The 14747-nt window shown below is 38.4% G+C and overlaps 1 protein-coding gene across 13 annotated transcripts in view; it reads right to left on the bottom strand.

The window, feature by feature from the left end:
- The window catches only part of ATF1 (activating transcription factor 1), a 76564-nt gene that overhangs the window by 40354 nt on the left and 21463 nt on the right, over positions 1-14747 (bottom strand). For 7 of the 13 annotated variants that reach the window (XR_010835808.1, XR_009338703.2, XM_059082827.2 and 4 more), the window contains exons 3-4: positions 3565-3684; positions 1175-1275 (exon numbers count right to left, since the gene is read on the bottom strand). Coding sequence is in view for 9 of the 13 variants with exons in the window: in XM_059082827.2 (XP_058938810.1) it covers positions 1175-1275; positions 3565-3684 (221 nt within the window). In the remaining 4 variants the exon portion in view is untranslated. The remainder of the gene's footprint in view (positions 1-1174; positions 1276-3564; positions 3685-14747) is intronic. The other 6 variants (XR_010835810.1, XR_010835809.1, XM_067009278.1 and 3 more) reach the window with 1 other exon arrangement.

Genomic DNA, 14747 nt, shown 5'->3' with positions numbered 1-14747 from the left:
AAAATTTTTTGTGTTCATTAACTGTTTATTCAGTAGAGTCCCAATTCCTTAACATGGTAACAAGGTTCTAAGTAATGTGGCTCCTGTTTACCTTTTCTTGCTAAACCACCCCTTCCTCACTGTACCTTAAATTGCCAATTCCCAGAACAGGCCAACCTCTTTCATATCATACAATCTACCTTTCATTACAGTGTTCCCTCAGCCTAAGAAGCTCTCTTCCTGCCTTACAAAACCTCCCCCTGCTCCTAGCTCTCAGAATTTATCAGATTGATGATGAACTAAATTACATCTTCTATGAAGTCTTTCCTACTTCTTTCATCAGGCAGGAATGAATACACCCTATAAAACGTTCTCTCATAACATTGAAAACCTTACTGCATTTGTCTATGTGTTTCAAAAGAGCATTTCATCCTTTTCTGTCTCCCTTTCCTCCTACCACTTAGCCACCAGGTTTGGTCAATTCTACCACAGAAGTGTCTCAGATCCAGCCATGCCAAAGATACCATACTACCTATATGAAATCACCCAGATTATTTCAAAAGCTTTCTGTCAGTTAGTTGTATTACTTCAGCTTTCTGTTCATTCAACAATTATTAAGCAATCTCCTCTCATCTGGTCATTCTGCTAGGCCCTGAGATGACAAAAAATAATAATGCACTGGCCATGCCCACAAATAAACTGGAATTCCAGTAGCATGAGAGAAGTACTATAATAGGGGTTAGTAAAAGGATGCCACAGAAGAAAGACCTAACCTGGTCTTGGGAGGCTGAAGAGAAAGTAAACAGAGAAGGTTTCCAGGAGGAAATGAGGCCTAAAGTATGTGCAGAATGTAGAAGAATGTTTCAGCAAAAGGGACACACACACAAGGGAAAGACAAAGGCTCAGAGCTAGGAAGCTAAGAAAGGAAACACAAAGTATTTTAATTCTTAAAATCTACAGTCCTTTCATATTACTATTAAAGTTAGTAAATATGGATATCTAATACTTTGCCAGAAGATGAGTCTAAATTCCTCTTCAGCACAGCAACTTGGGCCCTTCAAAATCTTGCCCTGTCTCTCTTAACACTTCCCTTCCTATACAAACACATGCTCCTTCTTGATATAATTTGCTTTGCCAGCACCATTCCAACTCATATGGTAATATAACACATGCAGGGTTTGACACAAGTACTCACCTGTAAGATGGGCGCCGTGCTAGGATCCCGTGGGTTTTCTGTGAGGAGCCTATGCTGTCAGATGAGTCCTGAGACTCTTCACTTTCTGATAAAGATGATACCTGAAAAACAGAACTGGTTTTACTATGATGAACAGAAGCACACAGAAAAAGAATTAAATTTAATTTTTACTTTCAGAAAAAAATGATCTGTCTTCTGCCACCCAAATTCCTTTGTCATTAAATCTAAGGTCTAAAAGAAAGAAATAAAAGGAAAAGAGAAAGTTTATTACAGGAGCCCAAACTAAAGGAACATACAACACAGCAGGCTCAGAACTAAGAAGAAAGTCTATCCCCCAAATAAAGCAATACTACTTCACTAGAGTTGTTAAGATCAGTCTCTATACTGATGCACATTATTCAAAGTTTTTTTTAATCATTAATGCTGTCTGATTTGGATTTCAGACATGCTAACTTTAAAATGTTATCAGATATCCAACCAATATCTAATTATTAGATAATGAAATTCAGGAGACCGCTGAATATACAAGCCTGTGAGTCAGGGAAGGGGTCTGGGCGAGACATATGTCGGAAGTCACTGCTCTTTAGATAGTCCTTAAAGCCACAAGACTCAGTGAGCTCAACAAGGGGATAAATATAGGACAAAAACCAGGGACACTCTAGCAGTAAGAGGTTGGAAAGAATGGAAGGAACCAGTAAATGATACCAAGAACAAGCCACCATGAGGAATACAAAACGAGCAAGGTGTCCTTGGAAAACTAGCGAAGACAGTGTATGGAGGAGAAAAGAATAATCAACCATGTCAAATTCTGCTAGCAGGTGAAGTAAAACAAGGACTGAGAACAAGCATTAGATTTGGCAAAGTGGAGGTCACTGGCAAGGGCAGATACAAACACATGCAACTTAAATATCTATAATAATTAGCTGTATCTGACTTCACAGTTGAATGAGTTAATACATGTAAAGAACTTAGTGCATGGCACAGTGCAAGCACACAATAAATGTTAACTCTTAATAATAAACCTATTAAAACTAGTTAATACAATAACCATATGCAAGTTTTAAGTTATAATATCTTACAATTGAGGAAACAAGTTATTTTCAATTTTTAAAATGTATTAAATTTCTCAGCATTTTTCTGAAGTTGCATTGTGACACCTGACTTCATCTTCATTTAAAAAAATAAAAAAAAATAGGCTTCTAGAATGGACATAAATTCTCTATATTACTCTCTACAGAAGGCCTTCCCCTAAACTATTTAGACTTAGATCTTAAATTTCCAGAGAAGCTTGTTTTACATTCTATCTCCTTCAAAAACAAGTTCTAGTGTACTTCTACTTTTTTGTATCTTAAATCTTTGTCTTTAGATAGGAAAGAAAGAATGGATCACAATCTGTAATAATTAAGAAATAATCACAGTAACAAATAATAAAGTAATAATTAAGGAGGGTCTGTCACTTCTATATTTCCTCATGCACCACAGATATGCCATTTCTAATCTAAATATTGCTGTTTTCCCTGTCTGTCCCTAAATTTACTCCAAAGCCTCTCACTGAACTCAAGTAAGAAAATAATTTCTAAAACTAAGAGATTCCTTATAACTAAGATCAAGTATTTCTCTTTAATGACAGCACTAATAAGAGTAAAATCTTCATATAAAAATTCAAAAATCCATGCAGCAGTCACCTTTCATATAGGTAAAAAACCAAAAACAAAGACAAAAACAAAAAACACATAAAGATGCAGCTCTAGAGCTGACAACACTGCCAGACACTATATACATTCAAGAGGAAAAAATGAGTTATACAGCTTTTCTTCCAGGACAGCTGCTTCTAAAAATGAGAGATGACCAAAGGCATTCTGAGACTCACAGGAGCCAGAAGATAAAATGGGGAGAAAGAGTAAAAAGAAAAGGAACCCAGGATGGCCTTTTCCTTCCTACTGTTGTCAGGTGTAAATATGAAGGTAGATAGATATAAATAAGAACTTTACTATGAGAGAACTTCTTTTATTTGATCACCATAAAGCATAAGGTAGGTACTTTCTTAGTTTGCTAAAGCGCTCACATTGTCACCCTTTCTTCAGAATTCTCTTTTTCATGAAGGATACCACTAGGATAAAAAGGTGCTTTCCCTTCAGAAAATCTTTCATTTCCTTAAATTCTAAGCAATAACTTCTTTCCAAAATTGCCTTATATTTTTACTGGGTAATATATACATGGAACTAGAAGTTCTAAAACTTTTCTGTTTGCCTCGTTTGCTCTAAAATCTAATTTCTAAGACAACTTTATTATCTTGTTTTATAATATTATAACTATAGCAACTTCAGTGTGTCCAGACTCAGGGTTCAAAAGTCCCCTCTCTCAACCACTAAGTCTTTGAATTTCTGTACCGTTTGCACGTGTGGTGGGTGAATTACAGAAGACTGAGCTGTCTGGATGACCCCCTGAACCTGTACTTGCTCTCCAGGAAGAGGTACAATTGTCACTGGCGCAGATCCTCTTAATGACATCTAAGAACAAATAAAAATTCAATTAACATAATATAAGTATACCTGTGCACGTAAGAAAGCTGAGTTCTTAATACTGGAAAATACATTTCAGAGCTTATTATATTTAATCACATCTATTAATCATGTATTAGGTATCTTCTGTGGGCAGGAGACTACATTAGGGGGTTGAGAGAGAATACAAACTAAACAAACAATAAGAGCTGTAATATAAGCAGAAAAGTAGACAGCACTGTACTGTGGGAGCAAAGAAAGGGTGCTACTTCAGCTAGGCCTTGAAAGATACACAATTCCCTGAAGGTGTGCTTGGGGGATAGGGTTGGAAGGTATTTGGGGCAGAGGAACTGATTGTATAAAAACATGGTGGCTCTTCAGAACATGTCATTCTGAAGATATCTGGTTAAAAACCAGTTAAGAAATCAAGAATCAAAAAGAGAAATACCAACTTTGGGCAGTATCTTCAAAGAAAAATAAATTATAATTTCATGATTCAATTATTTACTTGAAATATTTTATTTCTGTGGAAAGTAGATGGGGTTTCATGGAAATACCACAATAAAATGCTAAACCAGGAAAAGCCCACCCGTCCTCCTTCAAGACTCAGCTCAGGTTCTACCTATTCCAAGAAGCTTTCCCAGATATTTTCAGATCTCTCACCTTCCTCTAGACTATCCTGGTTCATACCATCCATCTTGGGCTTAAATCACAAAATAAAATCCAAGGCTGCTTCTCAAGTCCTGAAAATCACTTTTCTGACTCTTTTCTGTGTTTGCATCAGGCCCCCCAAAACAATGCCTTATTCCGTTTCATTGAAGGTTCTTTACCCTTTCCCAAAACTGGATTAAATTCCAGTCTCATTATCTCCGAAATGCCCAGGTCAGGGAATATGTATATAAAACTTTATCCAAATATCAGAAAGGAAATGTAAAAAATCAGTACCTTTTAAAATCACACCTCCCCAAAATAAAATACTTAGGAATAAACCTGACCAAGGAGGTGAAAGACTTATATGCTGAGAACTATAAAACATTAATAAAGGAAATTGAAGATGATTCAAAGAAATGGAAAGATATCCCATGCTCTTGGATTGGAAGAATTAATTTGTTAAAATGGCCATATGACCGAAAGCAATCTAATTTAATGCGACATTAAATTAGATCAAATTACCCATGACATTTTTCACAGAACTAGAACAAATAATCCTAAAATTCATATGGAACCATAAAAGACCCAGAATTGCCAAAGCAATCCTGAAGAAAAAGAACAAAGCAGGAGGCATAACCCTCCAGGCTTCAGATAATACTACAAAGCTACAGTAATCAAAGAGTGTGGTATTGGCACCAAGTCAGCCATACGGATCAGTGGAACAGAATAGAGAGCCCAGAAACTAACCCACACACCTATGGTCAATTAATCTTTGACAAAAGGGACTTCCCTGGTGGTCCAGTGGTTAAGACTCCATGTTCCCAATGCAGGAGGCCCGGGTTTGATCCCTGGTCAGGTAACTAGATACCACACATGGCAACTAAAGATCCTGCATGTGGCAACAAAGATCCCCCGCAACTAAGACCTGGCGCAGGACATCCCTGGTGGCGCAGTGGTTAAGAATCCTTCTGCCAACACAGGGGACATGGATTTGAGCCCTGGTCCGGGAAGATCCCACATGCTGTGGAGCAACTAAGCCCATGCGCCACGACTACTGAAGCCCACGCGCCTAGAGCCTGTGCTCTGCAACAAGAGAAGCCACCACAATGAGAAGCCCATGCACCTCAACGAAGATAGCCCCCGCTAGCTGCAACTAGAGGAAGCCTGCACACAGCAACGAAGACCCAACGCAGCCATAAATAAATTTATTTTAAAAGAAGACCTGGCACAGCCAAATAAATAAATAAATATTAAAAAGAAAAATCTTTGACAAAGGAGGCAAGAATATACAATGGGAAAGACAGTCTCTTCAGCAAGTAGTGCTAGGAAGGCTGGACAGCCACATATAAATCAATGGAGTTAGAACACACCCTCTCACACACAAAAATAAACTCAAAATGGCTTAAAGACTTAAACATAACACATGACATGGTAAAACTCCATGAGAACATAGGCAAAACATTCTCTGATATAAACTGTACCAATCTTTTCTTAGGTCAGTCTCCCAAGGCAATAAAAATAAAAACAAAAATAAACAAATGGGACCTAATCAAACTTACAAGCTTTTGCACAGCAAAGGAAACCATAAACAAAATGAAAAGACAACCTATGGAATGGGAGAAAATATTTGCAAATGATGTGACTAACAAAGGTTTACTTTCCAAAATATACAAACAGCTCATACAACTGAACAACAAAAAAACAAACAACCTAATTAAAAATGGGCAGAAGACCTAAATACACATTTCTCCAAAGAAGAAACACAGATGGCCAATAGGCACATGAAAAGATGCCCAACATCGGTAAGTATTAGAGACATGCAAATCAAAACTACAATGAAGGGGAATTCCCTGGCTGCCCAGTAGTAAGGACTCTGTGCTTCCACTGCAGGGGACATGGGTTTGATCCCTGGTTGGGGAACTAAGATCCCACATGCCACATGGTGTGGCCAAAAAAAAACCTACAGGGGCTTCCCTGGTGGCGCAGTGGTTGAGAATCCGCCTGCCGATGCAGGGGACACGGGTTCGTGCCCTGGTCCGGGAAGATCCCACATGCCGCGGAGCGGCTGGGCCCATGAGCCATGGCCGCTGAGCCTGCGCTTCCGGAGCCTGTGTTCCGCAACGGGAGAGGCCACAACAGTGAGAGGCCCGTTTACCGCAAAAAAAAACCTACAATGAGGTAGCAGCTCACACCAGTCAGAATGGCCATCATTTAAAAGCCTACAAATAACAAATGCTGGAGAGGGTGTGGAGAAAAGGGAACCCTCCTACACTGTTGATGGGAATGTAAGTTGGTGCAGCCACTGTGGAAAATAATATGGAGATTCCTCAAAACTAAAAAATAGAATTAGCATATGGTTCTGCAATCCCACTCCTGGGCATATATCCAGACAAAACTGTAATTCAAAAAGATACATGCCACCCCTATGTTCATAGCAGCACTATTCACAATAGCCAAGACATGGAAAGAAACTAAATGTCCATTGAAAGATAAATGGGTAAAGAGATGTGGTACATATAGACAATGGAATACTACTCAGCCATAAAAAAGAACAAAATAATGCCATTTGCAGCAACACGGATGCAAATGGATTTTCATACTAAGTGAAGTAAATCAGAAAGAGAAAGACAAATACCATATGATGTCGCTTATATGTGGAAATATGACACAAATGAACCTATGAAACAGAAACAGAATTGCAAACAGAACATACTGGTGGCTGCCAAGGAGAGGGGTTGGGGGAGGGATGGAGTGGGAGGTTGTGGTTAGCAGATATAAGCTTTTCTGTATAGAATGGATAAACAACAAGGTACTACAGTACAGCACAGAGAACTATATTCAATATCCTATGCTAAACCATAATGGAAAAGAATATATAAAAAAAACAATGTATATATATGTATAACTGAATCACTTGGCTGTACAGCAGTAATTAACACAACACTGTAAATCAACTATACTTCAATTTAAAAAAACAAAACAAAACAAATAACAAAACAAACCAACCTTTATCCAGGTACTGAAAACTGCAGACTTTCAGCACAAACAACTCCACTCAACCACCTTCACACACACTAAGAGACATGACCAAACTCTACCACAGCTTCTATCAGTTCAAGGCTGAGTCTCTAGGATGACCCAGCCTCCTTAAAATGCCTCCTAGAGAAAGCTCAATGCTGCCAAAATAATTAACTGTTTGTTCTAGCCAAAACCTGACTATAGGCCTTTGACCTCACTTTTCTTAGAGCACTTACTTTAGAAAACTTGCAGTTGTCAATCTCTGACCCTTGAGATAAACAAATCTTGTACAACCCAGAAATGTCTTTCTCAAGGACCAGGGAGTCATCCCTTTGCAATGTAATCATCAAGAAGGATAGGGCCTTTGTCTACCAGTCTCTGTTGGAGGATGGGAGCCTAAATTTGATAAGCACCAATTAGCAAGTGGACACAAATGGCTGAATCACAGTGACCAACCTCTCCACCTAACATCTTCAGTACTTTTCCTTTAGCACACTCCAGCATTTTAAAAGGGACCCACCTTTTGTTTCAGCAGAGTTGAGCTCAATTTATGCTGGAGTCTCTCTTCCCTACTGCACTAGTCTGAATGAAATCTATCTTGCTGCTTTTAACAGGTGTCTGGCTCTGTTTCTCACTGACAGTATCCCAATATGGGGATACAGAAATTAATGAGTAAAAATAAACAGAATTCATGAATCTGAAGAGTCCAGCTCTAGAGTCATCATTACACTCAGAGGACCCCTTACTTTTCAGACCCTAACTAAAGCCAATCACTCAAATAATGAGGAGAGCTTATGAGGGGGTTAATTTACATTTCTAAAAGGATAAAAGCAATCATTCCTCCAGAGTTTCTGGCAATCCTTGTGATTTTGTGCAGACTGAGGATCTGGCAGGCAGAAAAGGAAAAACAGCACCAGATTTTGTTTTAGCTAGTAGTCATCACTTCCCCTTATTATCACTGTTCTAACCTCACAAAATGCTCATCACTCAGGGTCCCAAAGCCTGGTGGCTTCCCACTGCCACTCTCAAATGTGATCATCTAAATCCTAAGATCTTTCTCAAAAGAAGGAAAAGAGGGACCTGCTGTTCCTCACCCCCCAATTTTAATCTGCAGTTGAAACAGATGATTGCCTCCACCTGTTACTTTTCAGTGCTCTCTGAGCCTTCTGCAATGATAGAAATGTTCTAAATCTGAACTATCCAATATAGTCAGTATCAAGCATTTGAAATGTGGCTAGTATGACTGAAAGACTGATTTTTAATTTTGTTTAACTGTAAGTAATTCAAATTCAAATTGAAATATCCACTTGTGGCTGCCATACTGAACAGTACAGTTTGAGATCTTAGAGCTGTAGAACGTGCTAGTAAACTATGGCACCAACCTCAGAACCCCTCTTAGGAGATGTTAGAAGAAGTAGAAAAGGATTTTTTTTGGAGCTGCTCTGATTAAATTGGGAGCTGTAGGACTAAGACCCCCTGATTGCCTCTCACTCCACAGGGTAGCTGAGCTCACTCTTATTCAAGTGACTGGGCAAAAATTAGCATTCTCCTTAGCTCCCTAATTCGGGGATCCCTGGACCATAAACACTTGGGTGAGGGAGGGTAGGGAGTTAGTAGAATGGCATGGGAAAAGAAACCTCTATTTAACAGAGTTTGAATCCAAAGTCTTCTAACTCCAGAAAGGCACACATATTTTGGAGTCAGACAGGCTTGGGCTGATTTTTAGCTTAAGGCAATCATTTGCTGCTCTGTGACGCTAAACAAATTACTTAACTTCCCAGGACCTCAGTTTCCTCCTTTGTAAATAGAACTATAATATCTTTTTCAGAGTTACAGTGAAGATTAAATAATAAGTTAAAAACAAAAGGGGTGTTAAAAAAATTGTGTAGGGCTTCCCTGGTGGCGCAGTGGTTGAGAATCCGCCTGCCAATGCAGGGGACATGGGTTCGAGCCCTGGTCTGGGAAGATCCCACATGCTGCAGAGCAACTGGGCCCGTGAGCCACAATTACTGAGCCTGCGTGTTTGGAGCCCGTGCCCTGCAACAAGAGAGGCCACGATAGTGAGAGGCCCGCGCACAGCGATGAAGAGCGGCCCCCGCTTGCCACAACTAGAGAAAGCCCTCGCACAGAGACGAAGACCCAGCACAGCCATAAATAAATAAATAAATAAAATTTAAAAAAAAAAAAATTGTGTACACACACAATAAATAACAATTTAGAAAATTTAAACACTGAATCGTCATTTGATAATATTAAGGAATAATTTTTTTAGGTGTGATAATAGTATTGTAGTTATGTTCTTTAAAGGAGTTCTTATATTTTAGAGATACATACTGAAATGTTGAAGCCTGAAATGATATCTAGAATTTGCTTCAATATGATCCAGTTAGTGGTGGGTTAGGGGGGACAAGGAGCTGTGAGTTAATAATTGCTGAAACAGGGTGATGGGAACCATGATGGCTTAACCTAATAATCTCTTCTTCTGAATATGTTTGAAATTTTCTGTATTAAGTGTTTTGAAAAGTACAATACTGAACACAATAATGGCTGGTCCTGTGTTGCTCCAGAGCCCAGTGTTCTTTCCAAGACATCTTATCCCTCCTGGTACCACTGACTTTTAAAACCTCTCACACTCTGTATGTTCTCAATTTGCTTCCCACACAAGTTTATTTGTTTTGCCTTTTCATTTCAAGGAAAAAGGAAGAACAGACTGTTCTAACATTTGGAATAATGATTTTTTACTTACTTCAGTATCAACTATGGCAAACCCTTAAGCCCAGGGTATCCTGTGCAATTATTAATGGACTGGAGCTGTTATTTCAAAATACAAATGAAAAATAAAATGAACCAGAGCTGTACATCTTTTAGTTTGTAAAGATAATTTAACTGTAATTTTGTGGTTTTAATTTTTTTGCCCCATAGTTAAGCCTATGCTGTTACTTGCCCCAAAATGTCACTACTTCCTAGGTCTCAAAAGATTCAAATGATCCTTGGACAGAGAGGATTTATACATGGCAAACTGACCAAAGTAAAGAATTCATACTCAACAGCATACTTTCAGGAAAATGTTATCTCCTATACTATTATTTACTTCTTATTCTTCTTTAAAGTAAATATATATCTGCTTTTGTAAACTCAAATGTACTTAAGAAGAAAACCTTATTTCACTATGATAAATAGAAACTAGTATCACTTGCTGTAAGTATATGGTAACTATAAAAATAAATATAATGAAAACAATGTTGTTACTAAGTATCATATTTTTAACTTGAAAACGGTAAAATTTTAGATGCTTCATATTTCTTGACACTTCTCTGTCCTCTGCTTCTTATATTCTAAAGACTCTATAGATTCTAAATCACCAAGCCAAAATCTGAAGTACAGTGAGAACAAATAAAAGAGTAAACAAAATCACCTATCAAGGTAGATTTGAACTGCTCTCAAAGGAGAGGGGGGGAATAAGAGGCCAGGTTTTTCTCTAGGTAAAGATAGGGGACCTCCTATTAAGCTGGGACTTTCAAAGGGCCACATCATCAGGGTAAGTAAGGTAACAGAAGGAAAGTTGCCTAGGTATGGAGGAGGGAAGGGCTGAAGAAGATGTAACTAACTCTCCAGCAGACTCAAGAGCCCAATTAACATCACCTAGGTGGTACAAAAAGACAAAAAGAGCCTCAAACCCTGAAGGCCGTTCCCCAGGCACCTGGCAATAGTAAATTCTTTCTGGAGAAAGGCACACTCATCCTTGGCCACAAAAAATTCCCAGTTTATCAAGATTAAAGGACAGTAAAGAATAAAAAATAACCACAAGGCACCAGGAGCAAGATGCAAAAACAGTAGACAGCACAATCAGACCCAAGTGATTTTTATCAGACATTATAAAGCAATTATGTTTACTATGTTTAAAGAAACAGTAGATTATGTTTCAAGACAAGCTTGAAAATGTCTTCAGTAAATAGAAAACTACAGTCGATGTGAAAAAAAACCAGATTTTCTAAAAATAAAAATATAATACTTGAAATTTTAAAAATCATTGTTCAGGGCCTCCCTGGTGGCACAGTGGTTAAGAAATTGCCTGCCAATGCAGGGGACATGGGTTCGAGCCCTGGCCCGGGAAGATCCCACGTGCCACGGAGCAACTAAGACCGTGCGCCCCAACTACTGAACCTGCACTCTGGAGCCCGTGAGCCACAACTACCAAAGCCCATGTGCCTAGAGCCCATTCTCCACAACAAGAGAAGCCACTGCAACAAAGAGCAGCCCCCACTCGCTGCAACTAGAGAAAGCTCGTGCACAGCAATGAAGACCTAACGCAGCCAGAAAAAAAAAAAAAAAAAAGTTTACACCTAAAAACAACACAGTGGAACCTACAAAACAACTAAAGGTAAAAAGAAGACTATAAAAGCACCCAAAGGAAAAAAACCAGATATTTAAAATAGTAACAGTCCTGTTTTAAGCTTACTTCTCAAAAGCAACGATGGAAGACAGAAGCCAGCAGAATATTTTAAACGTGCTAAAAAATAACTTAGAATTCTATGCCCAGTGAAAATACCTTTTAAAAATGAAAATGAAATAGGTATTTTCAACAAACAAAAATAAAGCAGCAGACCTACATCAAAGTAAATTCCAAAGCAGTGGTTCTCAACCAGGAATGATTTTTGCCCCCCAGGGACATCTGGCAACACCTGGGGACATTTTGGGTTGTCACAATGGGGTGGGGTGGTTGGTACTGACATCTAGTGGGCAGAAGCCAGGGGTGCTGCTAAATATCCAACAATGCACAATCCACAACAAAGAATTATCCAGCCCAAAATGCCTATAGTGCTGAGGTTTTTCTAAAGCAAATACTTAAAGTAAAAGAAAAGTAATCTCAAATGGAAGCTGAGACATGTAAGAAGGAATGAAGAGCAAAGAAATGATAAATATGTGGGAAAAAAACAAATAATGATGAATACATAAAAGAATTATGATGTTTTATGGGATTAAAAGAGAAAAAGATAAAATTAAATCCTAACAACAGTGACAAGTTAGAGGATAAATGGGAAATAAATGTTTTAAAGTTACTGGAATGTCTGAGAGGAAAGGTATTGATTAACTTTGGACTTTACTAAGTAGGCATGCTATAATTAGAATAATCACTAAAAGTAGTAGCTGAGTTTATGTACAGTCCAAATTGATACAAGTGATGGCAGGATGGAATGAGAAGAAATAACTCAAAACAAGACAAGAAAGGAGAGAAAAACATGGAACATGTAGATCAAAAAGTTAAAAATAAGATGGTAGGTCTAAATTTATAGGTATTAGTAATTATGTCAACTGTACATGGATCAGACCTCTGTTAAAAGTCTAGAAGACTACAATGGAATACTATTCAGCCATATAAAAGAATAAAATCTTGCCGTCTGTGACAACATGGATGATCTTGAGGGCATTATGCTAAGTGAAATAAGTCAGACACAGAAAGACAAACACCACATGATCTCATTTATATGTGGTATAAACAACAACAACCACCTCACAGACTGGTGTCTGCCAAAGGCAGGGGGTAAGCAAAAAGCACAAACTTCCACTTATAAAAACAACTACTGGGCTTCCCTGGTGGCGCAGTGGTTGAGAGTCTGCCTGCTGATGCAGGGGACGTGGGTTCGTGCCCTGGCCAGGGGAAGATCCCACATTCCACGGAGCAGCTGGGCCCATGAGCCATGGCCACTGAGCCTGCGCGTCCGGAGCCTGTGCTCCGCAACGGGAGAGGCCACAACAGTGAGAGGCCCACGTACCGCAAAAACAAACAAACAAACAAAACAAAAAAACAAGAAAAAAACAATTACTGTACTGCCTATTTGAAACTTGCTCAGAGTACCTTTTAAAAGTCCTCATCAGAAGGAGAAGAGTTTTTCTAACTATATATGGTGAGGGATGTTAACTGGACTTACTGTAGTGATCATTTCCCAATGTACACAAATATTAAATCATTATATTGTACACATGAAATACAATGTTATATGTTAATTATACCTGAAGCAAACACAACAAAACAAAAACCACAATGAGATACTGCAACACATTCATCAGAATGGTTACAACTTAAAGAAACTCACAATACCAATTTTGGGTACTTAAATGTATCAACAGTGCTCTCATATACTTTTGGTGGTGTTGTAAACTGGTTTAAGTTTATAAAATTGTTGGCAGTATCTATTATAACTGAACATTTGCATATCCTATGACCAATTCATGGGCAGCACAGACATGTACAAGTGTGTGCACTAAGCACAATTCACAATATCTAAAAAGTGAGGGGAAAAAAGTCTAGGAAACTAGATCTTTTTTCTTTTTTAAAAAAAATTCTAGTTATATACTGTTAACAAGAGATACACCTAAAACATAACCTAAGGACACAGAAAGTTTGAAAAAAAAAGATGCCATTAAGATACTAAATTAAAGTCAAATTAGTATCAAATTAGACTCTAAAGTAAAAAGCATTTCTAGAAATAAAGACACAAAAGGGACAATTCTCCAGGAATATACAATTTTAAAATCTAGGGACTTCCCTGGTGGCACAGTGGTTAAGAATCCACCTGCCAATGCAGGGGACGCGAGTTCAAGCCCTGGTCCGGGAAGATACCACATGCCGTGGAGCAACTAAGCCCGTGTGCTGCAACTTCTGAAGCCCATGAGCCTAGAGCCTGTGCTCCACAACAAGAGAAGGCACTGTAATGAGAAGCCCACGCATCAAAACGAAGAGTAGCCCCTGCTCGCCACAACTAGAGAAAGCCCATACGCAGCAACAAAGACCCAACACAGCCAAAAACCAAACAAACAAACAAAACAAAACTCAGTAGAACTCTTTAAAAATAAATAAATAAAATAAAATCTGCATTCGTTTAATAACATAGATTCATAGCACTCTTTCAATCACACAGCATAAACTGAAGGACCACTAGGTGAAATCAGTCCACAATTATAATGGAAGATTAATGCAATGCTCTCAAATTAGTCATAGAACAAACAGACAAAAAGTGATAAAAGATGCAGAAGATTTAACAGCATGACCAACAAAGCTGAACTAATAAATACACAGAACTCTGCATCTAAATGCAGAATATACCTTCTTTTCAAGAGCACACTAAACATTTTTTAAAATTTATCATAGATTCTATGATAGCAAAGTTGTATTGCAAATTAGTTTCTAATTTATTAATTTTGTGACCAAAATCACACACATTCTATTATTTCATGGAAGAGATATCAAGAAACCACAAAATTGCTTCTCAAGAAAAACACAGGGAATTCCCTGGTGGTCCAGTGGTTAGGACTTGGTGTTTTCACTGCCGGGGCCTGGGTTCAATCCCTGGTGGGGGAACTAAGATCCTGCAAGCTATATGGCTCAGCCAAAAAGAAAAAAA

Source organism: Kogia breviceps, chromosome 12, assembly GCF_026419965.1.
Source record: "Kogia breviceps isolate mKogBre1 chromosome 12, mKogBre1 haplotype 1, whole genome shotgun sequence".
Classification (NCBI taxonomy): Eukaryota; Metazoa; Chordata; class Mammalia; order Artiodactyla; family Physeteridae; genus Kogia; species Kogia breviceps.
This window is presented reverse-complemented; position numbering and strand designations above follow the sequence as displayed.